We start from the raw sequence: 23844 nt of genomic DNA, 5'->3' as shown, positions 1-23844 counted from the left end.
GGGACCTCCGGAGTTTGCCGAATACATCTCACGAAGTGGTTATTACGTAACGCCAGTGAGCTCAGGCTTCCGCTTCGTTGTGCAAGTCCGCCATGCAGGGCTTCAACAAGTACTACCCACCCGACTTTGATCCTGACAAGCATGGCAGTCTCAACTCTTACCGAGGTAAGCTTTGGCTTGTATAAGGTGTTTGTAGTCCCAGGTGCTAACTGGGACTTAGGCAAACACGCCCTGGGTGACCGCGCACGCAAGCTTGACCAGGGAATCCTCATAACGCGTTTTGAGCTGCCGTTCAACATATGGTGGTACGTGTTTCTCGGCGCATAATTCATTACATATCCACTTGCTGAGTATCTTTGTTCCAGTGGCCACTGCGAAGCCCACATTGGTATGGGCGTGCGGTACAACGCCGAGAAGCGCAAGGTTGGATCCTACTATTCCACACCTATCTACGCCTTCCGATGCAAATGCCATCTGTGCGGAGGATGGTTCGAGATACAGACGGATCCCAAGGTGTGTGCTGACCTAGCTTCGACGTGCAGAGCTGTGATTACTGACGGCGAGACAGAGCACGCGATATGTGGTGACCGAAGGTGCACGGCAGAAGCAGGAGGATTGGGATCCAGAAGAGAACGGGGGCTTTGCAGTGCATGGTATGTTTTCTGATCTATCTATCCACAGCTCTCCCTAACTCATGCCTGGATAGATACCGACAAAGCCGCCACCCCCACCGACCCCCTTGCTGCGCTCGAAAAGACGACCTCCGCCCAGACCCATATGACCCAAGTCCAAATGCCGCGCATTGAAGAGCTGCAGTCCTTCTCCGAGCAGCGCTCCGCCGACCCGTACACGCTCTCCGTCAAGGTGCGCAAGCGCTTCCGCGAGCAGAAGAAGGTCGACCGCGCGCTGCAGAGGGCCGACGAAGAGCTCAAGGGCCGATATGGGCTCCCCGAGAGCATGAGCCTCGTGAGGGACGACGAGGAGAGCAGGAAAGCTGCCAAGGAGGAATGGGAGCGGGCGCGCAGGCAGGAGGAGCTGCGAGACAAGGAATCTCTGAAGAAGAGGAGGATCGGCGCTGCGGTGGGGACCATGCCGGTTTCGCTGGCGTCGAAGTCGAGAATCTCGAAGCAGCACTCTTCATCCTCGTCGCCGGTAATATCATCTTTACGAGCCCGTATTCTCGAGAACACAGCTCGACATTCCAGTCTCAAGCCGCACAGATGACTCGAGAATCGGACTCCGTATCCATGGTACAGATCCAAGTGTATCGATTAATGTTTTACAGTGTAAACTATGTATTAAATACCCATACCATATGGTCTCTAGATGCTCCGGGTACATCTGTCCCCTCCGTTGGATCCGTTTCCCAACCAAGGAATTGACATGAAGTCCGTCTGAACGAGTCCGGGCGAGATTCAGCAGCAGCGCATCGACAGCAAGCACAAACAACACATAGAAGTACACAAAAGGCAGCGCGTGACAAGATGGAGAGATGGAGATGGAGGAGAACTGGCGGGAAACGGCACCATGACCTAACCAAGAAAGATACACACCAGGAGCTGGAATAAATATGCGAATTCGAATCCGAGGAAAGGGCAGACCAGTTACGTGTCCGAGATTGCCCAAGCTGGATCGGCGGTGGGCATCAGGCCTTCCCACTTCCAGCTATCCGACGAGTAGAAAGAAGACTCGCCCCCATCCACTTCACCGAAGATGCCTAGCCGCAACGGTCCTGATAGGTAGTCATCCACGCTGGCGTCAGCGATCTTGGGCGTCGATGTCGAAACGCCGGCATGCTGATTTGCTGGTTCATCTGCGCCTGACTCCGGACTGGGATTGGCCGAGGAGCTAGCAACCAGATCAGGGGTAGGTGCTTTCGACACAGAGACATCCTCGTCCCCGGCGCCGAATGATGAGAAGTCGAAGAAGGCATCAAAATTGCTGTCAATGGTAGAGTGTTGCGACAACTCGGGAGACGAAGCAAGGAGTGCGCTAGGGTCCAGCGCCCCAGATAAGCCTGACGAGCTCGCATCTGCGCCTGTGATGTCACCATCGTAGCCCTTCAATATGTATTCCAACGTCTCAGAGCACTCGGGGGGAACAGCTCCGTTGGAACCTACTTGCTTCTTCATAAGATCTTCGATCCCACGCAAGAAGGCAATAGCATCCTCATCAGTCTCGATCTTGTCCGCTTGCTCGTCTCTCTTGGCGAGATCCTGGCTAGGCGGCTCTTCCCACTCAGACTTTGACTTCTTCGGTGGCGAGCCGGCTTGGACGTCGTCCTCAGGCGTCGGGCCTTCCTCGCGTTTCCTTTTGCCGGTAGCGTCGGCTGAGGGCTGCGTGCCCCCCTCACCGGAGGCCTTGATCGAAGGTTTCCTTCTTGGAGCTGCAGGAGCCCTTGGTTTTGTCGCCTTGGGTTTCGGCGACTTGCCAAGCTGAGGTGAGTTGGTAATAGTTATAGGCGTGGCAGCGGAAGCGCCAGGTGTAGAAGCAGACGCGGGAGGAGCAGGAGAAGTGGCAGATACATTTGACGCAGGAGGTACGATCTTCTTTCTGGCCGGTGTTCCTGACGGTGCCGGCGGCACAGGCTGTGGACGAGGGGAAACGCCACCCACCGGTACCGGGGTTGTCGACATGGGCGGCTGAGGGGATCCAGCTGATTGGATTGGAGGAGGGCCACGAGGACCACCAGGCGGTCCCGATCCTCGGTTGTCTGCATTCACAGGCGAGATAAAATGCGTGTAAGCGCTCTGGACAAAGTGGGCCATGTGTCCCATTCTTTCGAGCGGAAACAAGAACCTGGGGCTCGCCGACGAGAAAGCAGCTTTCTGAACCTCCTTGACGCGGAACTTCACAGAAACAACGTAAGCCCCCAGAGCGAAAGAGAGACAGAACACATGTGACTTACGATAGTCAAGAGCTTCATAACCAGCTCGTCTTGGGGGACAGCGGCGTGAATGAACGGTAATCGTGGCTCGAGCTGATCGCACATTTGACACATCCTATCGAATAATGCCCGGTATGGCTGTCTATGCTCTTCGGGGAGGATGACTGAATTCATCGGCGCTGAAAACCGATGGTAAGCAACAACGTTATACGATGGAGAAAATGCTATACCATTCTGCTGAATGGACTTTCTGAGCTCGTCTATCTTCCTCATCGAATCGCGCAACTGCTCCTCAGTAGGCCTCTGAGAACCCGCGCCCTGAGACGGTTGCATATGAGCTAGCGGAGGAGCACCGTTCATAGGACCCAAGCCTGCTTTGAGTGCAGCATGATTCGAGCCATCCATACCAGGCATCCCAGGCGTCGAAGCGTGACCTTGTGGCGGGCCCGGTCTTGCTCCATTCTGCCCGTTGTTGCCGAGGGCAAGATTTTGACCCTGGCTAAGCTGCCCCGGTCCGGCAGACGGAACTCTCTGCTGCATATTCGGTGGAACACCGTTCGAAGGCATGCCCGGTTGACTCGGCCTGAGCAACGACCCCCGGAATTGCTCATGTTGTTGGGCCTGCTGCATAAGCATAGGGCGATTTTGCTCCACAAGATTGATGACATGGTCGGGCAAGCCGCGGGCACGCATTTCGGCGACAGAGAGACGCGCATAGCTCATCATAGCGGCTAGCTGCTGGGCGTTGGGTCGATTAGGATTCGTAGGAGGTAAATGTCCAGGAAGGGCATTCGGAGCAGCCCCAGGAGCTCGTAAAGGCTGGTTGTTCCCAGATACGGCGTTCGGATTGCCAAACTGCTTGATTCTAGAAGATAGTATAGTCTGTACGTAGAGGTCATCGAAATCTTTCAGATACTGTCGGTAGACGTGAGACAGATGCTGAGCGACATTTGAACTAGCTTTGGCAGGTTCCTGTCCGTTGGCATGGAAATGAACAAACCCCATGCGCGCCCCAATGACTGCCCATAGATCCTTGCGGGTCACCTATAATACCATGGTTGTCAGCTTATACTCAGAACTATAAGGTAAAGTTGTTCGTACGTTAGTATAGCCACCTTCCTTAGTAACCTCCGAATGCAAAGCATGCAAGTCAATGCTCCGATCGCTGATATTCAAGGCTCGCTCGTCCAGAGTAACCCCTCTTCTCTGGCAAAAGTTCCCATACGTATCACGGAATTTCTGAGTCTCAAGAGGTGCGATCGGGAACTGGACACGAGCGCGCAATGCTGGCGGTAAAGTACTGAGCAGCTGCAGGAAGTTTTGGGGTGTTTCAGAAGACCCATCCGACTTAGTCACCGGAGGTTGCCCAAGGTTGTTCATGGCTGAAGGATTGACAGGAGGCCGTTGTGTCAACCCGACAGGCCCTTGTGCGGATACCGAACGCTGCATGACCATGTTCGACGTCTGGGGCATCCCTGGCTGCTGAACGTTTTGAGGGAGATTGCCTTGGGAATTGTTGAATTGAGCAGGCAACTGCTGGGCAACCGAAGGCGAACCATGAGGGAGTTGACCGTTGGAAAGAGACCCGGCCATCATGTTCTGCTGCCCGGGCCACATAGGCTGGTTTTGCTGCGGTGGTCCTGTAGTGCCGGGCCGTTGACCAGGCATCGGTGTACTGACAGACGTAGGACCAGCGGCGGAATTGATCCCAACTCCGCCATTCATAGGACTACACACGGTATGAGTTCTACCTGGCGCTATAGAATGTCAAACGACTCACGCGCTAGGACCAGCGTTATTCCTGGGCTGAAAGAGCATCGCCTTGCCGGGATTGTTGGTAATATCCATTATTGCTCTATCCAGCTGGGCCGCCTTATTTTTCTTCTCGTCTACCTGCCGGCCCAAGGCCACCATACGTAACTGAATGTCCGACGTCTTTGGATGAACGTGCTGTAGTCGCTGTATTTCATTTGACAATGCTTCGATCTCGTTTCTGGCCATTTGCCGCATCTGATTGAAAGTATTCTTCAGTTGTTCGGGTGATACCTGCTGGGCGGGAAGACCACCGGCTTGAGGTGGTCGCTGGGGATGTTGTTGTGCTTCGATGTGCTGAGGTTGTTGCTGTGACGCCATCGACACCGGTAGTTGAGACGCAACCTGAGGCGAATGGTTTGGCCTATTATCAGTGACAGGCGTCATGCTGGGATGCGGGAAGAATGTCCCCTGAGCGAGCTGGTTCTGTGGCAGCGAGATGCTCGCACCACCGTTCTGTTGCGTTTGCTGCAACATCTGCTGGAACTGTTGCTGGTGAGCTATCCGCGCGGCCATTCCAGCCGGTCCATTCTGCGGTTGCTGATTCTGGGCCAGACCGATCATTTCCAGCTGCCGCATTTGGCCGCTTGCCATCTGCGCTAGGAGATTGTTACGATTTATTGCCGCCTGTGCCGACTGTTGTGCTTGCGGGTGGTTGGGTGGAAACTGCTGACCATTGGAGGGCCCCGCGTTCATGAAATTGGGGTTGAAAGCGTTATGCATTTGCTGCGAAGCATTCTGCAGATCGCGAAACTGCTGCTGAGCTGGATTCATCTGCGAGGGCCCCATGCCCAGCGGCTGCTGGGGTTGGCCCATCTGTTGCTGGCCTGGTGCACGGGCCATGTTATTACTCCTCATGAAGTCGAACATCTAAAGCGAGGGAAGAACAGTCAGCCATGATATGATACCATAGGGAGTCAGTACGGCTGAGGATGTACTCAGGAGATCATGAGGCGGAATACAGGCTATGGTCAAGAGACCGTGACTGGATTCAACGCGCCCCGACCAGAAGTACGATCGAACGGACAACGGACACGTACCTGTTGATTCATCTGAGGATTAACCTGGCCCATGGCCTCTCCACCTCCCTGCGCACGTTGTTGCTGAGAGAGAAACTGCCACATTCGCGCCTGTTCTGGAGTCATCGCACCGCCAAGTGGCTGCGAGTCGGGATGGCCTTGATGCTGGCCCTGCTGGGCTAACTGAGCATGCTGAGCCAGCCCAGGGTTGAAATTTGAGGGCATCATATTGAACTGTGGTACACGATCGGCCATGGCTGCAGCCCTGGAGGAGATAGCAGAAGGGTGGGAACCGAGGCGGCGAATGGCCGCACAAGGTAAACGGCGGGATTACACCGACGACAACGATCAGAGGCGCGCTCACAGCCCAGGAGTAGAGATGGTACAGGGAAGTATGGACAACGGCGGGGAGAGGACCGGAGGCGGCGGCGACGAGGTGGTGGGATGTGGGAAGGCGCTGGGGCGAGTAAGCACCCTGCGTACGCACTGCACTGTGGCGGAGTTCCAACACGACGGACCTGCTTCGCTCGTTTGGGCGCCGGAGCATTCACCTTCAAAAGCTTTGTTGTCTGGAATGCCTTTATTTTGTTGCTATGCCTGCTCGTACAACAGCGTATAATAGTATCCCGTCGAACGGTTTGTTCGAGTGTCTCACAGCGATCCTGGTCGGGTTTGTTTCGACCATATTTTGACGATGACTGGTACTGTTTGTTCCGGTTCCTCCTCTGACTGCGAGCCCGCAGTTTCATGCTAGTCATGGCCTTTCAACTTACATTTTGTAGCGCGAGCGGTACTTCAGAACGTTTCTACCGCCACAATGAAAATTTCCTTCGCACCAGCCACAGGTACACTCCCACTCTGTTGTTCTCCACAACGCCAAATTGCTCCCATCTGAGCCACGTGGCCCCCACACTTGCATATTTACTGCTTCGACCCACTGCACCAAACGCTGCGCTGCCGACGTGACCCCATCGCCCCACGACGCTGGCGTCCTCTGAAATCCGACCATAATGCAAAGGACAGTCGACTGATATCCTCCGACAGGGGTCACAAGGTTGATCACCGTGTCTCTCTAAGTCCGCGGCCACCCCCACTGCGACCGGTAATCTCTTTTGGCAACCTCTCTCTTCGTTTTGGGTAAACAAGATTGGTCGACATAAGGCTGGTATCACTCTACCCACCCTCAAGGTTCCTACCTGTCTCCTATGGTCGACTGGCGACTGGCCTGAAGTGGTCATACCAGGAAGCCAGGGCCGGAGTCCCGGGAGGCTCTTGTTTCGAATAGCAGCGAATCCTGAGGCCTGAACCTCGAGGATACCTTGTGGGCTCGTGTGGATCATAAGACTACTCCGTTTCTGCAGCTAGCGCTAACACTTCCTTAAGTTCGGAATTGGCTGATGTGCTCGACGGGCGTATGGGGCCTCTTGAGCGGGGAAATACTCAGGCGCTGGAAACAATCCATCCCAAGTATTCCGCTGCGTTTTCGTGCTTATTCCGCGCCCGTGAATTTAGCAACTATGTGCATGCGCGGTCGGATCTTAACATCTCTTTCCATCCATCACTAAGAGGCATGACTCATCTGGGGAGTCATGTATCATGAGTGAAGTCCACCGACGTGCATCACAGGGTCACAGGCTTACCTGCTCGTGTTACTCCGGGTCGCTATCGTGTCCGAATCCTGGACGCTGTCGTATAGCCGTGAACATCGGAGGTGATCTTGAGAAACGCCCAAAGCGGTAATACATACACCAAATGCGGCTACAAGTACCATGGCACTCTGTCCTGGTGACCGTCGATGCATATGAATGGATTAATATCCATGGCAGATGCGGTACTGCAGACTAGTATCCTATTGACGGACCCTCTTCAATGATCTTACTCAGGTAGTATTTGAACCATGTCCTTTCGGGTTAGGGTCACTTGTTGGTGAGTCAATGTAATGGTGCATTGGAACGAATCTTGAACCTAAGGAGTCGCATTTCCACCATAGATACTAGGCTAAGACATTATGGACAGTACCGTTGAAGTCTACCAACTCATCAATACGTGCGGACACGCTTAGTAAAGCATGCGGCTGGGACATTCGGAAAGAACTCATCAAGCTACTATAAAATCCAGCACGCATTGCCATCGGTATACAATGCACCGAATGCCCGCCCTTCTTGACATGAATGTTACCATCCTCGTGACAGGCGCCAGCGGATTCCTCGGAGCTCATGGAACCAGGATATTCAGTACGATCGCGAGCTGCGGTGCGGAGTGAATCGAAGGGGCAGCACTTACCGGCCGCAAACAAAGCACATGGAAATAGGTTGCAGATATACGCCGCCGGCGATATGACAAGGGTATGCGAGACTCTTTTATGCAGCCCACTGGTTAACGGTTACGATCTGCATCCAGGATGGCGCTTTCGATGAAGCGGTGAAAGGCGTAGATGACATCATCCATTCCGCGTCCTCGTTGACAATGGAAGTAGAGAACAAAATCTCACAGAACGAACCTCTGAGCAGATATCCTCACTCCCGCCGTGAAGGGGACCGTCGGGATCCTCAATGCCGCATTGAAGAATGGGCGAGTGAAGAATGGGTGTGAGTTATGATCTCGCGCGTGAGGGATGACGAAGCTGACTCCCGTTCTTTACAGGCAAGGTGTCAAGAGCGTTGTCTTCACGTCATCATTGGTGGCGGTCCTGCATAGGTGTTTCAAAGGGTCCTGTCATCGTCGCGAGGACTCATGGAACGAGGCGGCCGTCAAGGAATGTGCAGAGAAGGGAAAGGACCCACCGCCCTGGCTAAGTACGCCGCATGAAAGGTCTTGACGGAGAAAGGTCAATATTCCGCAAGTGTTCCACTGCGGATGGGGATTCACTGAACTGGCAGCTGTTTGGGAATTTTACGAGGAGCCCAAATCAGAGATCCCTTGGGACATCACTAGCCTCACCCCTCCGTTGATAGTGGGCGTCAGTAGCGCACTTACCTCAGACTTCTTCTAGGCTCACTAATCAATATTATGCCACTTTATCAACCAGCCGCTCGTTCACGAGGTCACAACCCCGGAGGGCTTGGATTCATCGTCCAAGATCTTCTATGGTGCCGTCGTGCGAGGGGTATTTTGGAGTACAGATCCCTCTAACTGCTACTAGCCGCGATATAATTGACGTCCGCGACTGTGCAGAGGCGCATATCTGGTCTCTCGAGGTGCCAGATGCTGGTGAGGAAAGTGTTATACTTAGTCGGCTACTAGTATAAGAGCTTTGCGTGGAAGGATCTGAGGTCTCTGGACTCACTGTTCACTGCCGTACCTGATCCATCCCTTTGCTCTAGTCGATATAGCCAGTGCTACCTGCGAAGGGGGTCCCTGGAGGTACCAAGGTCCGGAATACTACGTTCGACGCGACAAAGGAGAGGCGAATCCTCGGCTTGAATTACAAGACCCTGAAGAAGACGGTCAAGGACACTCTGGCTGACTATGGTGGCCTTTAGCTGCATGTACATAGGTAATATGACTCGTGATTATAGCAACTTCGCGTTAACTGTAGGGAGTGATGTGGAGACGGGCAAAGATATGGGTTGTAATCCATAAACTGGATAGAGCAGACCACGCACACCAGCCTGCGCATGCTCTATGTCGCATGCTGTTTAACCTCCACCGGGGCACGTTTCAAGTTGTGGCTGTCTTCCTTCTCGAGCCGGAGTCAATACGGAGAGTAGCCACGTGGGCGGAATGGCGGCGTCATGGGAAACGGCGGACACGGCTCCAGTTACGAATCGCCCGAGGCTGAGTCGCGCTATCCTTTCTCGCGTCCATGTCTGTCCCCGCAGCCCCCTCGCTCTCCGCCAGCCACGGTACCCATCACTCGAATGCCTCGGCATATACGCTGGCCACCGTCCACCTCGACGACCGACCAACTTCACCCGCTCCTTCCGACCAGTCCCCCCTTCTCGCGGAGAACCAGAATAACTTGAATGCCTATGGCACCACTTTTCCCTCTGCCGCAGGGCACCAGCCCTCGTCGCGCAGGCTGCTAGTCAATGCTGCCATTAAGATGGCACTAGTGTTTGTTGTCAGCACCTTGGTGTTGGGCGGGACCTTGTGGTTGGCACTGCCTCCATTAGATGAGTGAGTGCTGCGGTTGCATCTCCATGACTTACCCTCACGGCCCTCTCAGAGAGGATCGCCCCACTCTAAGAATACCTAAATCCTTCGAACAGTTGCAAGCACTGAATGAGCTCCTCAAGAAATATCGTGACATCTACCCTTTCCGCATCGTTGTCTGCTTCGTGACAACATACCTCTTGTAAGCTCAGTGCTGTCTGCTCCTCTCACGATGCCCTAAGAATATTTTTAGCGTCCAAGCGTTTTCTCTGCCTGGCTCTATGTATCTCTCCATTCTTGGAGGTGCAATGTGGGGTGTCCCCATAGCCCTCCCGCTAGCTTGCACGTGCGTAGCCACCGGCGCATCGCTCTGCTACCTGATCTCCGCCGCGTTCGGCCCTGCCCTCCTCACCCTTCCCAAGTTCGCCGCTCGTCTTGAGTCGTTCTCCGAGAAGCTCGCATCACAACGTGCCAATCTTCTATCCTTCCTGATTGTGCTCCGCATTGCGCCCCTCCCACCGCACTGGGTTGTCAACGTTCTCTGTCCGCACCTGGGCATTGGCTTGCCCCTGTTTTGGGTCAGCTCATGGCTGGGCATCTTCGGTGTCACCGTCATTCACACGACAATTGGCGGCGGCCTCGATCAGATGACCAGCTCGAAGGACTTCCACCTCATCTCCTGGAAGAACTTCTTCCTGCTAGCAACCATTGTTGCTGGTGTTCTGATCCCTGTTGGCCTGCGGTACTTCTTCCGTAAGGAGCTGCAGGAAGTCGCGGAGGCAGAGCACGAGGAAGAAGTCGGCGCTATTTCTCTTCCAGGGGACGATATCATCCTTGCACAGGGCCCGCCGAGCGCAGCGAACAAGGGCAAATCATCCGGTAAACTCGTACTCTTACCAGACTCGGACAGCGATGCCGAATTCTTGGATGGAGATGAAGTGGAGGAAGATATCATTCTTGAAGCAGGCCCTGCCATTGCTCCCAAGCAGAAGGAAGGCGAAGCTGCAAAGTCATAGATCCATGATGTATTCAGTAAGGACACTGCCATTGTATCATTAATTCCGCCGTCCCCTCTTTCATCTATCCCGTGCTTCCGTCCATCCTGGATATGTTGCGTTATTATTTATTGTTGCCACAATCTTTTGATGGCTGTCGCTGAAGGTGTAGATTTCCTTTTGTATCTAGGTTCACTCCGTCGTTGTATTTAGTCATATGCTATGGAAGCTCAGCTACGAGGGAAAGTTTACTTCTAGGTGGCTGTCGCTCTATCGCGGAATAAGGGCTATCTCAGGTAGGGTTATGACAGTCGTATGCAGTACGGCGGTTGGTGGAAGGTGATACGCACCTACTGTTCGCCCTGATCACTTACAGTAGGGGAGGGATTCTCTCGCAAGGGACGTAAGATCATGCAGCGCATCATAGCTCTCATAGGAACATCAGGCTCCTGTCAAAGCGCGAGCAACGCGCCCAAGCTGATCACACCAGCTAACGTAATACTAGTGAATCCGAAGACCAGTCGTTCACCGGAGCTCGCCGCGCCCGAAGGCTTTGAAGCGGCACTTCCGCCTGTCGGGGACCCAGTCGCAGATGAAGACGAGGAGGCAGTCAGAGTAGCCAGGACCTCAGGAGGGCATTGCGAGGTAGTGTCGACGGACTCGACGGTAGCGGACGCGTTCCAGACGGGGGATCCCCCCGCGAGGCTGCAGTTGTTTGCGGGCTGCACGGTGGTCGCGGGGGCCTCGTAGACGTTGAACTTGGGAGATTGATAGAATACCTGGGATGAGTTAGCGTCGCTTCCCGTCTTCACAATTAGGGCCTGAGCGACTCACGACGCTCGGGTCGAGCCCCAGGCTATGACTGGCGGCCCAAGCAGTAGCGTTTACGAGGGCTATAGTGTACTCGCCGCTAGGATTACACAGAGAAAGGCTCAGTATGAATAAATGCCAGTGTATGGGGACTGACGTGGTCGCGGTCTGGCCGACAAATACATCCCATGCACCAGGAGATATGATATCTGAGTAATAGATACCAGGAGGACCCCTGATGACGCCGTCTGAGATGTCTGCCCAGTGTTGGAGAGGACTGCCGGTGCTGTTGACGAGTACCGCGTTTATCAGCACGTCGTCGGGATCCGTTTCGTTACGGAGGAAGCGGAGATAGTTCGTCCCGGAGTAGGCTATGCCACTGCTATTCGTGCTGGTACATGAATGAACACCGTTACAATTGGGAGGAGATGTTGGAACAGTTGCTGCTTACTTGTTGGAGATCCAGTGCAGGGTCGGGGAAGGGTTCAAAACGATGAAAGCTATCCGTGAGTTAGACGATCAGGTTTGCCAGGCTTGGGACCCCCTGAGCTCACAGTGGGCTTCTAAAACGAGTGAAGAAGCGGCAAGACACAGTGCCCCCAACTTGAACATGATTGCTTCAAGTACCCAGAGAAAACACGGACGGTGGTAGGAAAAGAAACGGAAGCGCTTCTGGCGGCTCTCCTCCACGAGCCTCGTATTTTATGCCGCTCAGAGCATACGGCATGTTCACTACAGACTGTCTGTCCAGCGACCATCAGGGGAATGATCGGCAGGCCAAGACGTTGCGCCGAGTCACGCCGTGACGGACGCGTTCTCACGACGCACACGCGACTCGGACGCGCCTCCGACCGTTGACGCGACCTGTGCGCATCTGCTATCCATTTTCCCCGTGTCTCGGTGTACGAGTCTATCCATTCTCTGATTACTCAGTAAGGTATCGCGATTTTTGAAGAGCAGGTGCGAATTGCGCTGGAAAAGTGGGGGTGGCTCGAGAACGCAGAGCGTGACATTCAAGCGCCGGAGCGACTGCGCCAGCCTGAGTGGTGACGCGCGGTCCGCTCGCTCTAAGAACCTACAGCAACCTCAGATCAAGCGCCATTATTGAAATTATCAGGTCGTGAGTCAGATCCAAAGGACCGGCACCGCACACGCCCATCTTGAGTCACTGGCATTCCAGTTGAATAGTAGTAAGTGGCTTCGGTAGTCAATCTGCGCCCATTACCCTTAGTAATTGTTCTCCCTGCTATCTCTATTCTCTCTCGACTCCAGGTCATGATAGCCAACGAGGAAGCACCTCTAATCTATCCGGCTGAAGATCCTGACATACAGCCTGAATCGGATGACATTTATAAGTGTTTTACCCCAGGAAAGAAACGAGTTATCCTGGCTCTAGTATCATGGTTGGGACTGTTACCTGTGCGGAATTACCCTGTCATCCATGTCCAGCGAGCCCCTCTGGGCAGCTCTCTACTTAGTTCTTGTAATTGAGTCATTCGTGCTGAGTGTTCCTCAGATCGCTGAGGAGTTGAAGTCAACAGGCTCTGTCATAGAGTAAGATTATTGAATATCCTTATGAATCCCAGCCAACCAGTCCTTGCAGTATATCCATAAGCTTTGCCTTGCTTATGCTTGCCTTCGGAAACCTAGTTACTCGAGCTTCTGTAAGAACAGTCATTCACCAGTGCAGCATCAACTGAACTTGGAGTTTTCTTAGATGGATGGAGACCCATTCTGATCTAGCATCAGGTAAATTGCACATTCCTGATGGACTGACAGCCCTGACAGAATTTGGGCCCTTTTTGTGCCCCATTACTGAACACTAGTTATGCTCCAATGGCCAACTAGGGTGGTAAAACAGAAGTTATATCAGTATACCTGAAGTCTAGATACTCACTCCCTCAGACAGATGCCTCCTTGCGGCAGGCCAGTCCTCACAAAACTTGACCTGACAGGGTCAAGAACATCTTCTGACAACTAATGCCCTGATAAGCCCTGATGAAGGTCTGTCAGTACCTGTCAGGGCAGAATGCAGTTTTCCTGATGACTATCCACTCCCGCTACTTGGCTTCTTGTCGCTGGGCGTAGCAGTTGCTAGAAGTGTTCCTGAGCTGATTGTGTGGCGAATGCTGCAAACTTTTGCAGCATCTGCTGGTATGGCCGTCGGAGCTGCGGTGATTGGTGACATGTGTGGTGCCACAATGGGGGTGTTCTTCGCGGTGCATACTATGTCCTCTTTCTTGAATGACATGGTCACCCAAATTGATCGCTCATGCAGGCATGTTGCCTTGGTGCAGCGGTGTCTCCCCTGTGCGGTGGTGTAGTGGCCTATTATGCCTCCTGGCAAGCTATGCAACATGCCTTATTTCTGAGTGCCATTTTAGCCTTTGCATTCATGTATGCCTTCTTGCCAGAAATGGCCCAAGCTGGTACCAGAGGCCTTGAAAACTGTTTGCAGGATGAAGTTTGCACTACTCCAAAATGCAAGTGGGTATGGTTGAATTCGCTCAGCTCCCTAGGCTATCTCAGGTCTCCAAATATTATGGTTGTGGAGAGGTGTAGACTTTGGCTTGCGCATTCACATTGATTACGGATTTTGGTTAGTCCTTCCTCCGTTCAATTGAGGGTTTGAAGTTTGACTGTGTCCAGTCCTTTTAATTCCCTTATCATATACAATTGTGAGAATTCCTCTTCCAGACTTCCAGAGTTTGTCCTCTGTTGATGGGTTGTCTGACAAAGGGTGCACATTACAACATAAAAAATGAGGCTGTTATCAGTGCTTTCTTCCTTTCGGTGGGTTTGGGTAGTCTCCTGTATGCCATTCTAAGGCTGGTGATCTCAGGCGACACCCAGTTGGATCACCATTGGCAGGTTACATGTCAGACAGAATAATTGTTAAATGGCAAGTGAAATGGAATGGCATATGGCTCCCTGAAGACAGCTTGAGAGCAGCGATCCCCAGACTACATGTCTTAGCTCCTCTTTCCATCGTTTGCAGCAGCTTCATCATGGAATACATGCCCAGACTGTCAAGGATAATCCTCAATCTCTTCTGCTTGTTTGTCAATGGAGTTGGGGTACACTCTTTGGCATGAGGAGGCCTGGTAGATTCAAACTGACGAGGATGACACAACACATGATCACCCAGGTTGATGATAAGCCTCAGGATCATCTGACCCCCGAAAACGCGGACTCAGCACATTGTACAAGCCCTCCGGAGCTTATTCGACACAGCGCTCACACACCTCGAGGCTTCTATGGGCTCTAAAAGAATTTTTCTATTTAGCTCCGGACTTCCTAGCATCCCCGAGACGTACACAGACCCATTCCGCGATTTATCTCCGCAAACGCGAGCTCCGGGGTGACTTAACCTATGCAACTTCTAGATGAGTTAGCCCCGGGGCCCGCGTACACTTCTATCGAGGGGCATCGTCCTCATGACCACCCTCCAGCACTCACTCCCCCTCGTTTCCATCAAGATACCGAGGGTGCGGACATATACGAGTCACCATGAGGTCAGCATCAGTCAGCAAGCGGCCGGAGGTAATTAGCACGTGACCAGCACGTCGCACGGAGTGATGGGACTGCCTGGGTCAGGTGGCGGAGCGTCGAGGTGACCTATAGGGGTTTGGACGAGCAAGTGGGAGCGCAAGGGAGTCGTATGGTGTATGGTATAACGGAGGCAAGTGCTGAGCAATCCTGTGGGTAGCGGTGTTTATTTGTTATTTATCTCCGGACGGTCGCAAAGCCATTCCTGTAGTATAAATTGTACAAAGTAGCGTACAGAAAAACAAGTTTTGCACTTCACCATCTCAGAGAATTAGCGTTACAATCTCAGTGACCCTCGAAGTTCGAAAGTGTCGAACTTAGCAAATTATAACTGATCCTAGCTTTGCCAATAGGCCTGACTGGTCAAGTGATTTATCTCCACCGTCGGTTTAATTATCTCCGGTGTGTCCTACATAGCGAAATAAAATTAACCAAGTCTCTCTAGCAATGTCTACCCCCGCGAGCACGATCCTACGACAGGTGTTGTCGCTTGTGACTTTGATTGCGGCTTTTCAGAGATAAATACTCCGGAGCGTCAACTAGCGTTTGTTTCAGGCCTCAAAGTGTCTGTTTCATTCTTCTAGGTCTTCCTACAGACTACCCTACATCGTCTTACTCCTCCTTCCCCCTCGAACTATTAAAATACCCCTCAGTTGTCTCGGACCGCCTCCACCCATACCGCTGGTGTTAGGTTTATTTTCTTTTGGTCCTTGGTGATTGTTGTGTGTCTGTGCATATCACCGGGCAGTGACATGTTTGAAGTAGTTGTCCCACAGGTTGACAGCATTATGGCACTGGCCTCTGTCAAGCAACTGGGCAGCAAATTTGCGGTCCTGGGGTGTGAGCTTCCTCGGACGGCCTGATTTGGGATGGGGATAGCAACTCCCAGTAGTCTTGTAACGTTTGACGATGTCGAACACAGCCTGCTTTGAGATGCTGAACCGCTTTGCAATGTCATCGGCTTTGCACCCAGAGTTGATGATCCTGCCACATTTGGACGGTGATGTATAGGTCATAGAGAGTCTGTATGCGAGCAAAGTTCGGGCAGGGGCCCGGGAGTCAAGTTGAGGGTAGGATTCCGTCGGTTGTCGACAGAAACAGCGCTGTGACAGTCCCTCTTGTCACACATCAAGGCATAATGACTCCCTGGCTCACAATCCTCCAAGCTGCCACCCCATAAAATTGGTGTCTAAGGTAGTATATTAGACTATCTTCATGTACATACAATTTCTGGAATGAAAGTGTAAGCTACGAGACAAAGACAGCTGCTTTTCCCCTGAAGATGCAGCAGTGCAGATACTTTTGTCTGCCACTGTATCCTGTGCCCAATGTAGTTACTTGGAGTGAAGTGTATATGCTTTGCTTTGTTACTGACTCCTCAGGAATATGGGCTCATAAGGCAAACTCGGTGCAGTCTGTAGCATCAAGGAGTCACAAGGCTGTCAGTTCTATGGGCTATACAGCAGGTGCCTACATAGATACCCCTGGTGGCTGCAGCATGTATGATGCATCACATTTACAAAGTGACCAGGCACCTCGGAGTGAGGTATCGCAACTTTCCAAATGGAGTCTTGCCTCATTGTTCCAGAGAAGAATCCTATCATTAAATTGCCATTAGGTGGGTCCATTTGACACCAGAAAGTTGGGTGCAAGAGAGTGTCGCGGACGTTCTCCAACTGTCAGGTGAAGGAGCAAGTCAGAATAGCTTTGATTTATCATTCACGAGTACGGAGTGGGCACAGCTAGATATAAAATCGGATATGCAGTCGACAGACACTACCGCTGGTTGATCCAAGAGACGAAGGACTGTCCAAGTGGACGGACGAATATAGGACATACTGTGACCGTGACACCCGTGACATCGGCATTTGCCGGGTAAACCTGCAAGAACAGTCAGCGCCTCGGCGACAGCAAGTTTGCAGACGCGCAGAACGTTGTCCGCGACGATAAACACCATCGGTCGCTGTCTCGCTCTGCAGATATGACCCATATCCTGCCTCCACATCCTAACCTTGATCTAGCCCAATCGTCGTTGCAATCAGCCCTTCAGATCGACCCCAATCAACAAGCGATGCAACAACCACCACCTCCACCGCAGCAGCAACAGGAGTCGGTGCCTCCGCCGCGAAAGCGCAAGAAGGCGGACGGACAGGATGCACCGACGCAGGCGGAGCCTAGGCGGTTGCGGCGGTCCCATGAAGCGTGCGCCAGATGTAGGCAGAAGAAAATTAAGGCAAGTCCCGTCGGGCGACACCGACGGCAAATCCCCGTCCTCGACGTCGTGCGCTGATACTTGTTGTAGTGCGACTCTAAGCATCCGAGATGTACCGCTTGTGCAACAGCCGGTGTTCCATGCCAGCAAGAGGACCGACATCGCCAGACGCTGACGCCGCGAGGCCACGTCGAGCGCGTCGAGCGTCAGTTGATGCAGTGTGAGGCGCTCCTCAGACGTCGTATGCCTGGTTTCGACCTCAGCAATCTCGACGAAATATGCGCTCGGGAGGGAATTCAAGTGGATCAAATGCAGCCTCCGCCCACGGTTATGTCTCCAAATTTCCAGTTTATGGAGGCAGGTCCCAGCAGGCCACCGTATCAGAATGCCCCGCCCCCTGGGACCAGCCCGCAAGGACCCAAAGGTTACCCTTACCCTCCGCCTCAGCACATGGTCCCCCCAGGCTACCCAATGCCGGTGTATACAGGCGCTCCTCCGCCGCCTGGATCTCCTTACCCACCGCCGCCCCACATGGGGAGTATGCAGCCCCCCGCCCCTCCCGGTTACAACCCTCACATCCATCCCGCTTTCCAATCTGCCCCTCCGCAGATCCATAATGGCCAGAACGCACCTGCTCAGAACGCTCAAGTGCGCCCAGCGTCATCGAGTACAGACAATATCAAAGGACAAGATCCCCAATCCAACGACATGTCAAGTACGCAGGCATTGGCCAAGAGTTTCGGTGTCTCCGCTGCTTTAGTGAATGAGATCAAACTGAATCCCAGCATGGGCGTCGGAGATCTGAAGGAGGATTTGGCGGTGGGCGCAAATGGACTGCTGTCGGGCCGAGATCAAGTCATAGACTCTTCCGTGCCCCGGGACACTGCCAAGTGGGTGTCTGTGCCTGTGCGTCGTAATAGCGTCGTGGCTACATCCCCCAGTGCGTCCGTCTCCTCCGCAGCTCCCAACAATGTTCCCGTTTGGTTGCCCAAAGACCGGAATATGGTCAAGCACATCGTTAACGTTTACTTCACCCGACTAAACCCCCATCGGCCTGTCTTCATCCGTCAGGACTTCGAAAACACCCTCGATCAGTTGTATGACCGTCGAGTCCTCCAGCATGACCCGGGGTATATCTCCAGCTTGTACCTTATGCTGGCCCTTGGCACATTGAGCGAGCTGAGTCACAGGGTCTGTGATCTTGACAAGGAGGGTGTTGGCAACACAAGCCCCACGATCAAGAAGAAGCTAATGCCTCAAGATTGGCCCGAGCCCGAGGAGTTCTTCGAGCGGTCGCTCGTGACGAAGCCTGAGTTCCGCGTTACTTTGTCCAGTCTGCAAGCTCTTATTCTGCTTCAGTGGTATTTGTTCGCTGAAGTACGTACTACCACCTCTTATGACAGAACGTTGACTTACTCGTGAGTCTGCAGGGTCAAGGGCGTACTTTATGGCGGCTGGTAGGGAGCATGGTCCGCCTCGCTATCGAGCTTGGATTGCATCATGATCCGACCACCCAGGGGCAGACGTTTACTGAAGAGGAAGCTCAGCTTCGTATTTGCCTGTGGGCGACAGTGATCATACACGATCGTGGAACGTCACTAATGCTTGGACGTCCTCTCGGTATTTCCCCTTCAGACTCGAACACGCCCCGACCTACGCGGGGTAGGACGCTGGCTGACGCGTCCGAGCACTTCATTCTATCAGGGCCTGTCGCGGAGATTCAGGCCGACATCATCAATTCCCTTTATTCGCCCACACGGCAGAGCGCTCCCGATGCCATTGTTAGGCATGCCACCCGGATCATCAAAAGTATGGTTGAATTCAGGAAGCAGCTGCCTGACAATTATCAATGGTATTTCGGAGGAACTGACGAGTGGCCTATTGAGAAGAGGGTGAAGCTTGTACAAGACATCACCGAGGATATCGGTTTAACACTATTGAAAGTCGGGATCACAAGGATCCTATTGCTGCGAGCGTTGTTCTCCTCCAAGGAATTGGATTACCGCTCTCGATACAAGGCTCTCGTCGATGGTATGTGATTTGTCCACTTGATCTTCGCCATGTGTTCATGGTCTACTCGTTCAGCCATCGTTACGTCGCACAACATAATCGTGGTCCACAATCAGCTCATTCGCTTCCCCGACATCGCTTTCTTTGTCTCTCCCATCCCTCTCCATATTGCCGCCATGGTCATCTTATATGGGCATATGTCCAAGTGCGACCGTCTTTCGCGTCAGATCGCTGTGGAGGACGTATGGATGGCTTTGGACATGCTGCCTCGCTTCCGTTGGCGCTGGGAGCGCAAGGATATGACAGGTGGACATCCGCTGATTGCCAAGCTTGCTGAGACTGTCTTGGAAGTCAATCTTCACCAAGTCGGGCCACCCAGTCATCCGTTCTTGCTCTCAGAGCAAGATTGGGAAAGCGACTCTGGCATCTTGTCGCCGACCTCATCGTCGGGCAGTGTCCACGGATCGCAATCGCAACACTCGCCGCCCAAGGTATCACATACGACTTTCAGCGGACCTGGATACGCTCCACCTTCCGGTGGCAACGACGGGGCGCATAGCCATACTCCTCCAGGGAAGATGGGACCCAGCACACCGCCCGATAAGAAGTTGGCCGACATGAATCCCAATCTATTCTACCCGTTCTATATGGATGGCAACCAGCAAAGTATAGGAAACAACGGCCAAGGCAACACTGTGAATGCCAACGGTGACGTTAACGAACTGCTGGCAGCGGCGAGCGCTGCTGTTCAACCCATGGGGAGTTACGGAGGGCAGACGCATGATGCATACATGCTGGAAGAGAAAGACAGTGGTAATATGGCTCATGGGGGTCAGATGTGGATGAACATGGTGCGTTATTAATAGCCTAAGTCTGGTTAGGTCATGCTGCTCAGCCGGTCTCCTTCGACTAGGCGAACGATGGTCGTGGTGGGCAATCCTACGTCATGGGGCCATCTTGAGCGGGCGTTGCGCGGTGTGGACAATCATATGTTCGTTGTTAATGAGGTTACTCCCTGTCGTCCTTATGGGTTCCTGCCGTAGGATGACGTTCGTGAGTTTTTGTCCACCTTTTTATTGAAGTTCCGGAAGTCTGTACGTTCAGTGTGTACGAATATAATGTCCCGGTATCGTTTCGTGTCTCAATGTATCTTGTCGTAAAGTACAAATGATTATCTCTAGTTGTAAGTCTAAGTTGCAGCCAAATACCCAGTACCTGAGAAGGGGGAACGCGAGAAATAGATAAGCATATCGAGATAGCGAGCGGTAAAACGAGCAGAAATGAAGGAAATGACAGTCTATGACTACTTTAGGATGCGCTCCAAGCGCTCGAGGACGAGGACAACGCTGCGGATCACTGCCCCTACCGGTCGAGGGATCAGAGCTTTCTCATTCTTGATATCTGCACCTGAAAGAAGTGCTTGCTCTTGTATGGCGCGTTCGATGGCCATCGGCATGCTGAGGGTAATGCGGGCTAATTGGACAGTAAGGCGTGACCGGCCCATGAGGTCGAAATAGGAGAGTTGGCGGAAGGCGTGTTGGACTTCCAGAAGGTGGCCAAGCTCAGCATGGAGAGCTAGGATACACGTTCGGCAAGCTATCACAGACGTCAAACGGGAGCATAATACTTGCACGGCAGGTAGACGCACTGAGAGCTCGTTCGCGTATATTGTGTAGGGTCGACAAAACTGCGTTCACGGTTTCCTCCCCTAATCGTAGGGATGGATTAATATCATTGACAGATCCTGGCAAATGTGTGTCAGACGTAGGAATGACATATAATCCCACAGGACTCACTCAGCAGAGTCCGGACCATTTCCAGATCTCCGTCCAAGAAGTCATTAAAGACGCCGATGACCACCCCTCGGAAGGTTTGCTCAGAGTAGCCCGGCGGACGTGCGTTGAAGAAGTCCTGAGGACTCCGACACGAATCGTATATTCGCTTCGAGGAGGGCTTGCTTAGAACATCGTATGCTATGCAAACCTTCTGGAAAGCGCGAGTGGCTTCAGGATTGTTTGGGAATTTACTGCGATCGATCCTGGTCAGGAGATCCTCGTGACAATAGTGCAAAAATCAGCATACTCTGGATGGCACTCTTTGCTTCTCAATAGATAAGCTCGACGTAGAGCCAGTCTATCGACTGCCTTGGATTTGGGTATGCCGAGGACCTCATACAGATCATTCCGAGCCAGGACGTCGTCTATCGCAGCCGTCTTACGCGACGTTGGGCGTGCTCGCGCGTCGGAAGCAGAGTCAGATGGCGCGCAGCCTTTCACGTCTCCCGATTGGCCCTCCTTCCATGATATTTGCTTGGATACCGTCGAACTTGAGGCATCGTTCTCCTCGTCGATGGGCAGATAGAAATACGCGCTAGCTGCATTCCAGTCCCCAAAAAATTCAAGCATATTGGTGAGCGCGAGCGCCGCAGAAAGACGAGGAGACCGACACACCAGACTTGAGAACGGTGGAGATCATGGGTGGTTAGGTAGAACATGGGGATTCATGTGATTGTTGGGCGAGGGCATAATTAGCGTCCCCCACGTGTTTGTCCCGATCGCGCGTCTCAATTCTGATCGGCCTAGACCTACTCCGCGGTGGCTGGGAACAGAAGCACTCGCAGACGCGGTACGTGCCTCGCGTTCTGCAAGTATTACTGTAGTTCCTGTACTTGTTATGAAGAATACACCTATAGCAGCTCTGCGTCCAGCGCTGCTGCGAATTCGCGAATGGCTCGTTTGACTTCGCCTCTTTCCCCCATCGCGGTGAGCCTGATGACCGCACCCTCCGATTTCCCTCCTTGCAAGTCTGTCAGCTCAAACCGTCCAAAGGCCCAGTTCAGTATTTTGGTACCGCCCGGGACTCTGACGAAACCTTTGACCCTCCATACACTTTCCTTCGACAGTTCATTGAGAGCTGCAACCAGGATATCCTCTTTTACTGGTTCCACCGCAGTCTCCTCGAGGTTGCCGTCTTCCGTCTTCTGGTCATCGTGGCCGCGACCGTGGTCGTGGTGAGAATGAGGCTTCTCAGACGCTGGACCTTTGTAGATAGTGACTGTCTCCACTTCTTCATTGTGCGTGCCATCAATCCGCGTCAACTCTTTGTCGGTTTCGGAGAATAGCTTCGTGTCCAGCCCGAAGATGAGATTAGGGTCAACACCGTTGCGTCCCTGGCATCGTATCTTTGGTGTAAGGTCATTCAAGGTGTTGAGCTCGTCTATTAGGATGTCTAGTTGTCGTTCCGAAACGTGTTCCCATTTATTCTATATGGTATCCTAGAATCAGCGCAAATACTAAGTACAACTGCGCAGAGATGCTTACGATCAATATCACGTCAGTATAACTTGCCTGCATCTTGGAAGTGGGAGAAGAGTCTTCATAACCCGTAAAGTTCTCGGCGTCTATCACTGTCACGATGGCATCGAGCTTGAAGTCTCCGCGTGTTTCGCGCTCGAGTTCTCTGATCTGGAATGCCAAGGTCGCGGGAAAGGCTGATCCCCTGCAAAGTATCAACTTTAGCCATAGAATCTGACATATGGTGCGAACCTATACTAACGAGCATTCAATTATAATGCGATCCGGCCAGTAGTTGTCTGCAGCGATTGATTAACGGCTGTGCGATATAGAGCTATTTGACACGTGCCGCGAATTTCCAGCAGAGCCGTCTTCATCTGGCCAACAAGTACGCAGCACCTGTATCGAAGTATAAAGATTGGATAGAGATCTCTTGGAAGACAGGCTAGGACGGCTCACATACAGCCATTCAGAATCTCGCTGACCGCCGTGAGATGAGACTGTTTGGCCAGTTGGCTATCCACTGGAGGAACTTGTCGGCCGATACATAGAATGCCGTGCTAAGGAACTGACCTTCAACATCTCCAAACTCGTTCTTCAGAAGGACTACCTTGTAGTCCTTCGGTAGCTGGGGGAGCAGAGATAAGATGATCGAAGTCTGGTCAGAACGGACAAGGCCCGCGGATCAGATCAGCTGGCTAGCTACTCGATGCAGTTGTCTGCTTACTTTCCCTGCTCCAAGGAAACCTGTGAACACCGTGATGGGGATAGGACTCTTCCCGGGCATCCTCGGTGCTAGTGGGTCAGTATGTAAGGGAGAGCTTTGTGGCGGCCAGGACTCCGTAGTCTCGTCCCCAGACGTTATAGAGAGGATCGGATCTCTCCGTTCGGAGTTCCAAAATCTTGTACGAGATCCTCTCTATAGGCATGCTCAATTCTACAATTCGGCCGTTCGCTCGAGCAATCGTTCGCGCTTTCGTTCGCGCCAGGAATAGCTCAAGAAGTGATGCGGGAGATGGCCGAAGGGAGCCGAGCGTCTGCTCCCTCGAGCGGCTCGAACTTCAAAGTTTTGCAACGTCTCCTATTCACTGGCAATAAGCTCATTACATGGTGGTAACATAGTAACAGAACAGACGTTTAGTGCCTGTCATCATTACTTTAA

At 52.9% G+C, this 23844-nt stretch overlaps 9 protein-coding genes across 9 annotated transcripts; 5 read left to right on the top strand and 4 right to left on the bottom strand.

Moving 5' to 3' along the window:
• Positions 1-92: 92 nt before the first annotated feature.
• Positions 93-1224, top strand: GLOTRDRAFT_44037 (DUF572-domain-containing protein; the record flags this gene model as incomplete). The annotated part of the gene is made up of 5 exons (XM_007869017.1): positions 93-165; positions 221-305; positions 366-513; positions 569-653; positions 707-1224. The coding sequence occupies 5 exons, from the start codon at positions 93-95 to the stop codon at positions 1222-1224; spliced, it is 909 nt and encodes a 302-aa protein (XP_007867208.1).
• GLOTRDRAFT_116858 (uncharacterized protein) lies at positions 226-5819 on the bottom strand. The gene is made up of 9 exons (XM_007869410.1): positions 5740-5819; positions 4668-5569; positions 3989-4616; positions 3118-3931; positions 2909-3066; positions 707-2849; positions 569-653; positions 366-513; positions 226-305 (listed from the first exon to the last, which is right to left on the bottom strand). The coding sequence occupies exons 1-6, from the start codon at positions 5770-5772 to the stop codon at positions 1605-1607; spliced, it is 3780 nt and encodes a 1259-aa protein (XP_007867601.1). The 5' UTR covers positions 5773-5819; the 3' UTR covers positions 226-305; positions 366-513; positions 569-653; positions 707-1604.
• Positions 5820-5971: 152 nt separating this feature from the next.
• Positions 5972-9200, top strand: GLOTRDRAFT_130672 (uncharacterized protein; the record flags this gene model as incomplete). The annotated part of the gene is made up of 7 exons (XM_007869409.1): positions 5972-6184; positions 8119-8306; positions 8362-8513; positions 8562-8677; positions 8747-8834; positions 8893-8928; positions 9055-9200. 7 exons carry the CDS (start codon positions 5972-5974, stop codon positions 9198-9200), a joined length of 939 nt encoding a protein of 312 aa, XP_007867600.1.
• Positions 9201-9518: 318 nt separating this feature from the next.
• GLOTRDRAFT_111626 (uncharacterized protein) lies at positions 9519-11052 on the top strand. The gene is made up of 3 exons (XM_007869408.1): positions 9519-9837; positions 9887-10015; positions 10067-11052. The coding sequence occupies exons 1-3, from the start codon at positions 9524-9526 to the stop codon at positions 10827-10829; spliced, it is 1206 nt and encodes a 401-aa protein (XP_007867599.1). The 5' UTR covers positions 9519-9523; the 3' UTR covers positions 10830-11052.
• A 145-nt stretch (positions 11053-11197) lies between these two features.
• On the bottom strand, positions 11198-12253 carry GLOTRDRAFT_139616 (uncharacterized protein). The gene is made up of 5 exons (XM_007869407.1): positions 12173-12253; positions 12070-12118; positions 11776-12009; positions 11643-11718; positions 11198-11587 (listed from the first exon to the last, which is right to left on the bottom strand). The coding sequence occupies exons 1-5, from the start codon at positions 12228-12230 to the stop codon at positions 11261-11263; spliced, it is 744 nt and encodes a 247-aa protein (XP_007867598.1). The 5' UTR covers positions 12231-12253; the 3' UTR covers positions 11198-11260.
• Positions 12254-12893: 640 nt separating this feature from the next.
• On the top strand, positions 12894-14713 carry GLOTRDRAFT_44234 (uncharacterized protein; the record flags this gene model as incomplete). The annotated part of the gene is made up of 8 exons (XM_007869033.1): positions 12894-13052; positions 13111-13172; positions 13222-13302; positions 13654-13837; positions 13897-14176; positions 14268-14296; positions 14358-14431; positions 14461-14713. 8 exons carry the CDS (start codon positions 12894-12896, stop codon positions 14711-14713), a joined length of 1122 nt encoding a protein of 373 aa, XP_007867224.1.
• Positions 14714-17053: 2340 nt separating this feature from the next.
• On the top strand, positions 17054-20432 carry GLOTRDRAFT_122055 (uncharacterized protein; the record flags this gene model as incomplete). The annotated part of the gene is made up of 5 exons (XM_007869406.1): positions 17054-17448; positions 17470-18756; positions 18810-19410; positions 19465-20240; positions 20271-20432. The coding sequence occupies exons 1-5, from the start codon at positions 17149-17151 to the stop codon at positions 20430-20432; spliced, it is 3126 nt and encodes a 1041-aa protein (XP_007867597.1). The 5' UTR covers positions 17054-17148.
• Positions 20433-20692: 260 nt separating this feature from the next.
• Positions 20693-21794, bottom strand: GLOTRDRAFT_43952 (DnaJ-domain-containing protein; the record flags this gene model as incomplete). The annotated part of the gene is made up of 4 exons (XM_007869013.1): positions 20693-20985; positions 21038-21133; positions 21186-21415; positions 21472-21794. The coding sequence occupies 4 exons, from the start codon at positions 21792-21794 to the stop codon at positions 20693-20695; spliced, it is 942 nt and encodes a 313-aa protein (XP_007867204.1).
• Positions 21795-21946: 152 nt separating this feature from the next.
• On the bottom strand, positions 21947-23515 carry GLOTRDRAFT_116854 (cobW-domain-containing protein). The gene is made up of 7 exons (XM_007869405.1): positions 23410-23515; positions 23256-23340; positions 23142-23205; positions 23032-23081; positions 22945-22981; positions 22710-22887; positions 21947-22651 (listed from the first exon to the last, which is right to left on the bottom strand). The coding sequence occupies exons 1-7, from the start codon at positions 23467-23469 to the stop codon at positions 22076-22078; spliced, it is 1050 nt and encodes a 349-aa protein (XP_007867596.1). The 5' UTR covers positions 23470-23515; the 3' UTR covers positions 21947-22075.
• Positions 23516-23844: the final 329 nt, after the last annotated feature.

This window comes from Gloeophyllum trabeum (genome assembly GCF_000344685.1).
Source record: "Gloeophyllum trabeum ATCC 11539 unplaced genomic scaffold GLOTRscaffold_00009, whole genome shotgun sequence".
Lineage (NCBI taxonomy): Eukaryota > Fungi > Basidiomycota > Agaricomycetes > Gloeophyllales > Gloeophyllaceae > Gloeophyllum > Gloeophyllum trabeum.
Note: the sequence above shows the minus strand (reverse complement) of the source record. Positions and strands in the feature narration are given on the sequence as shown.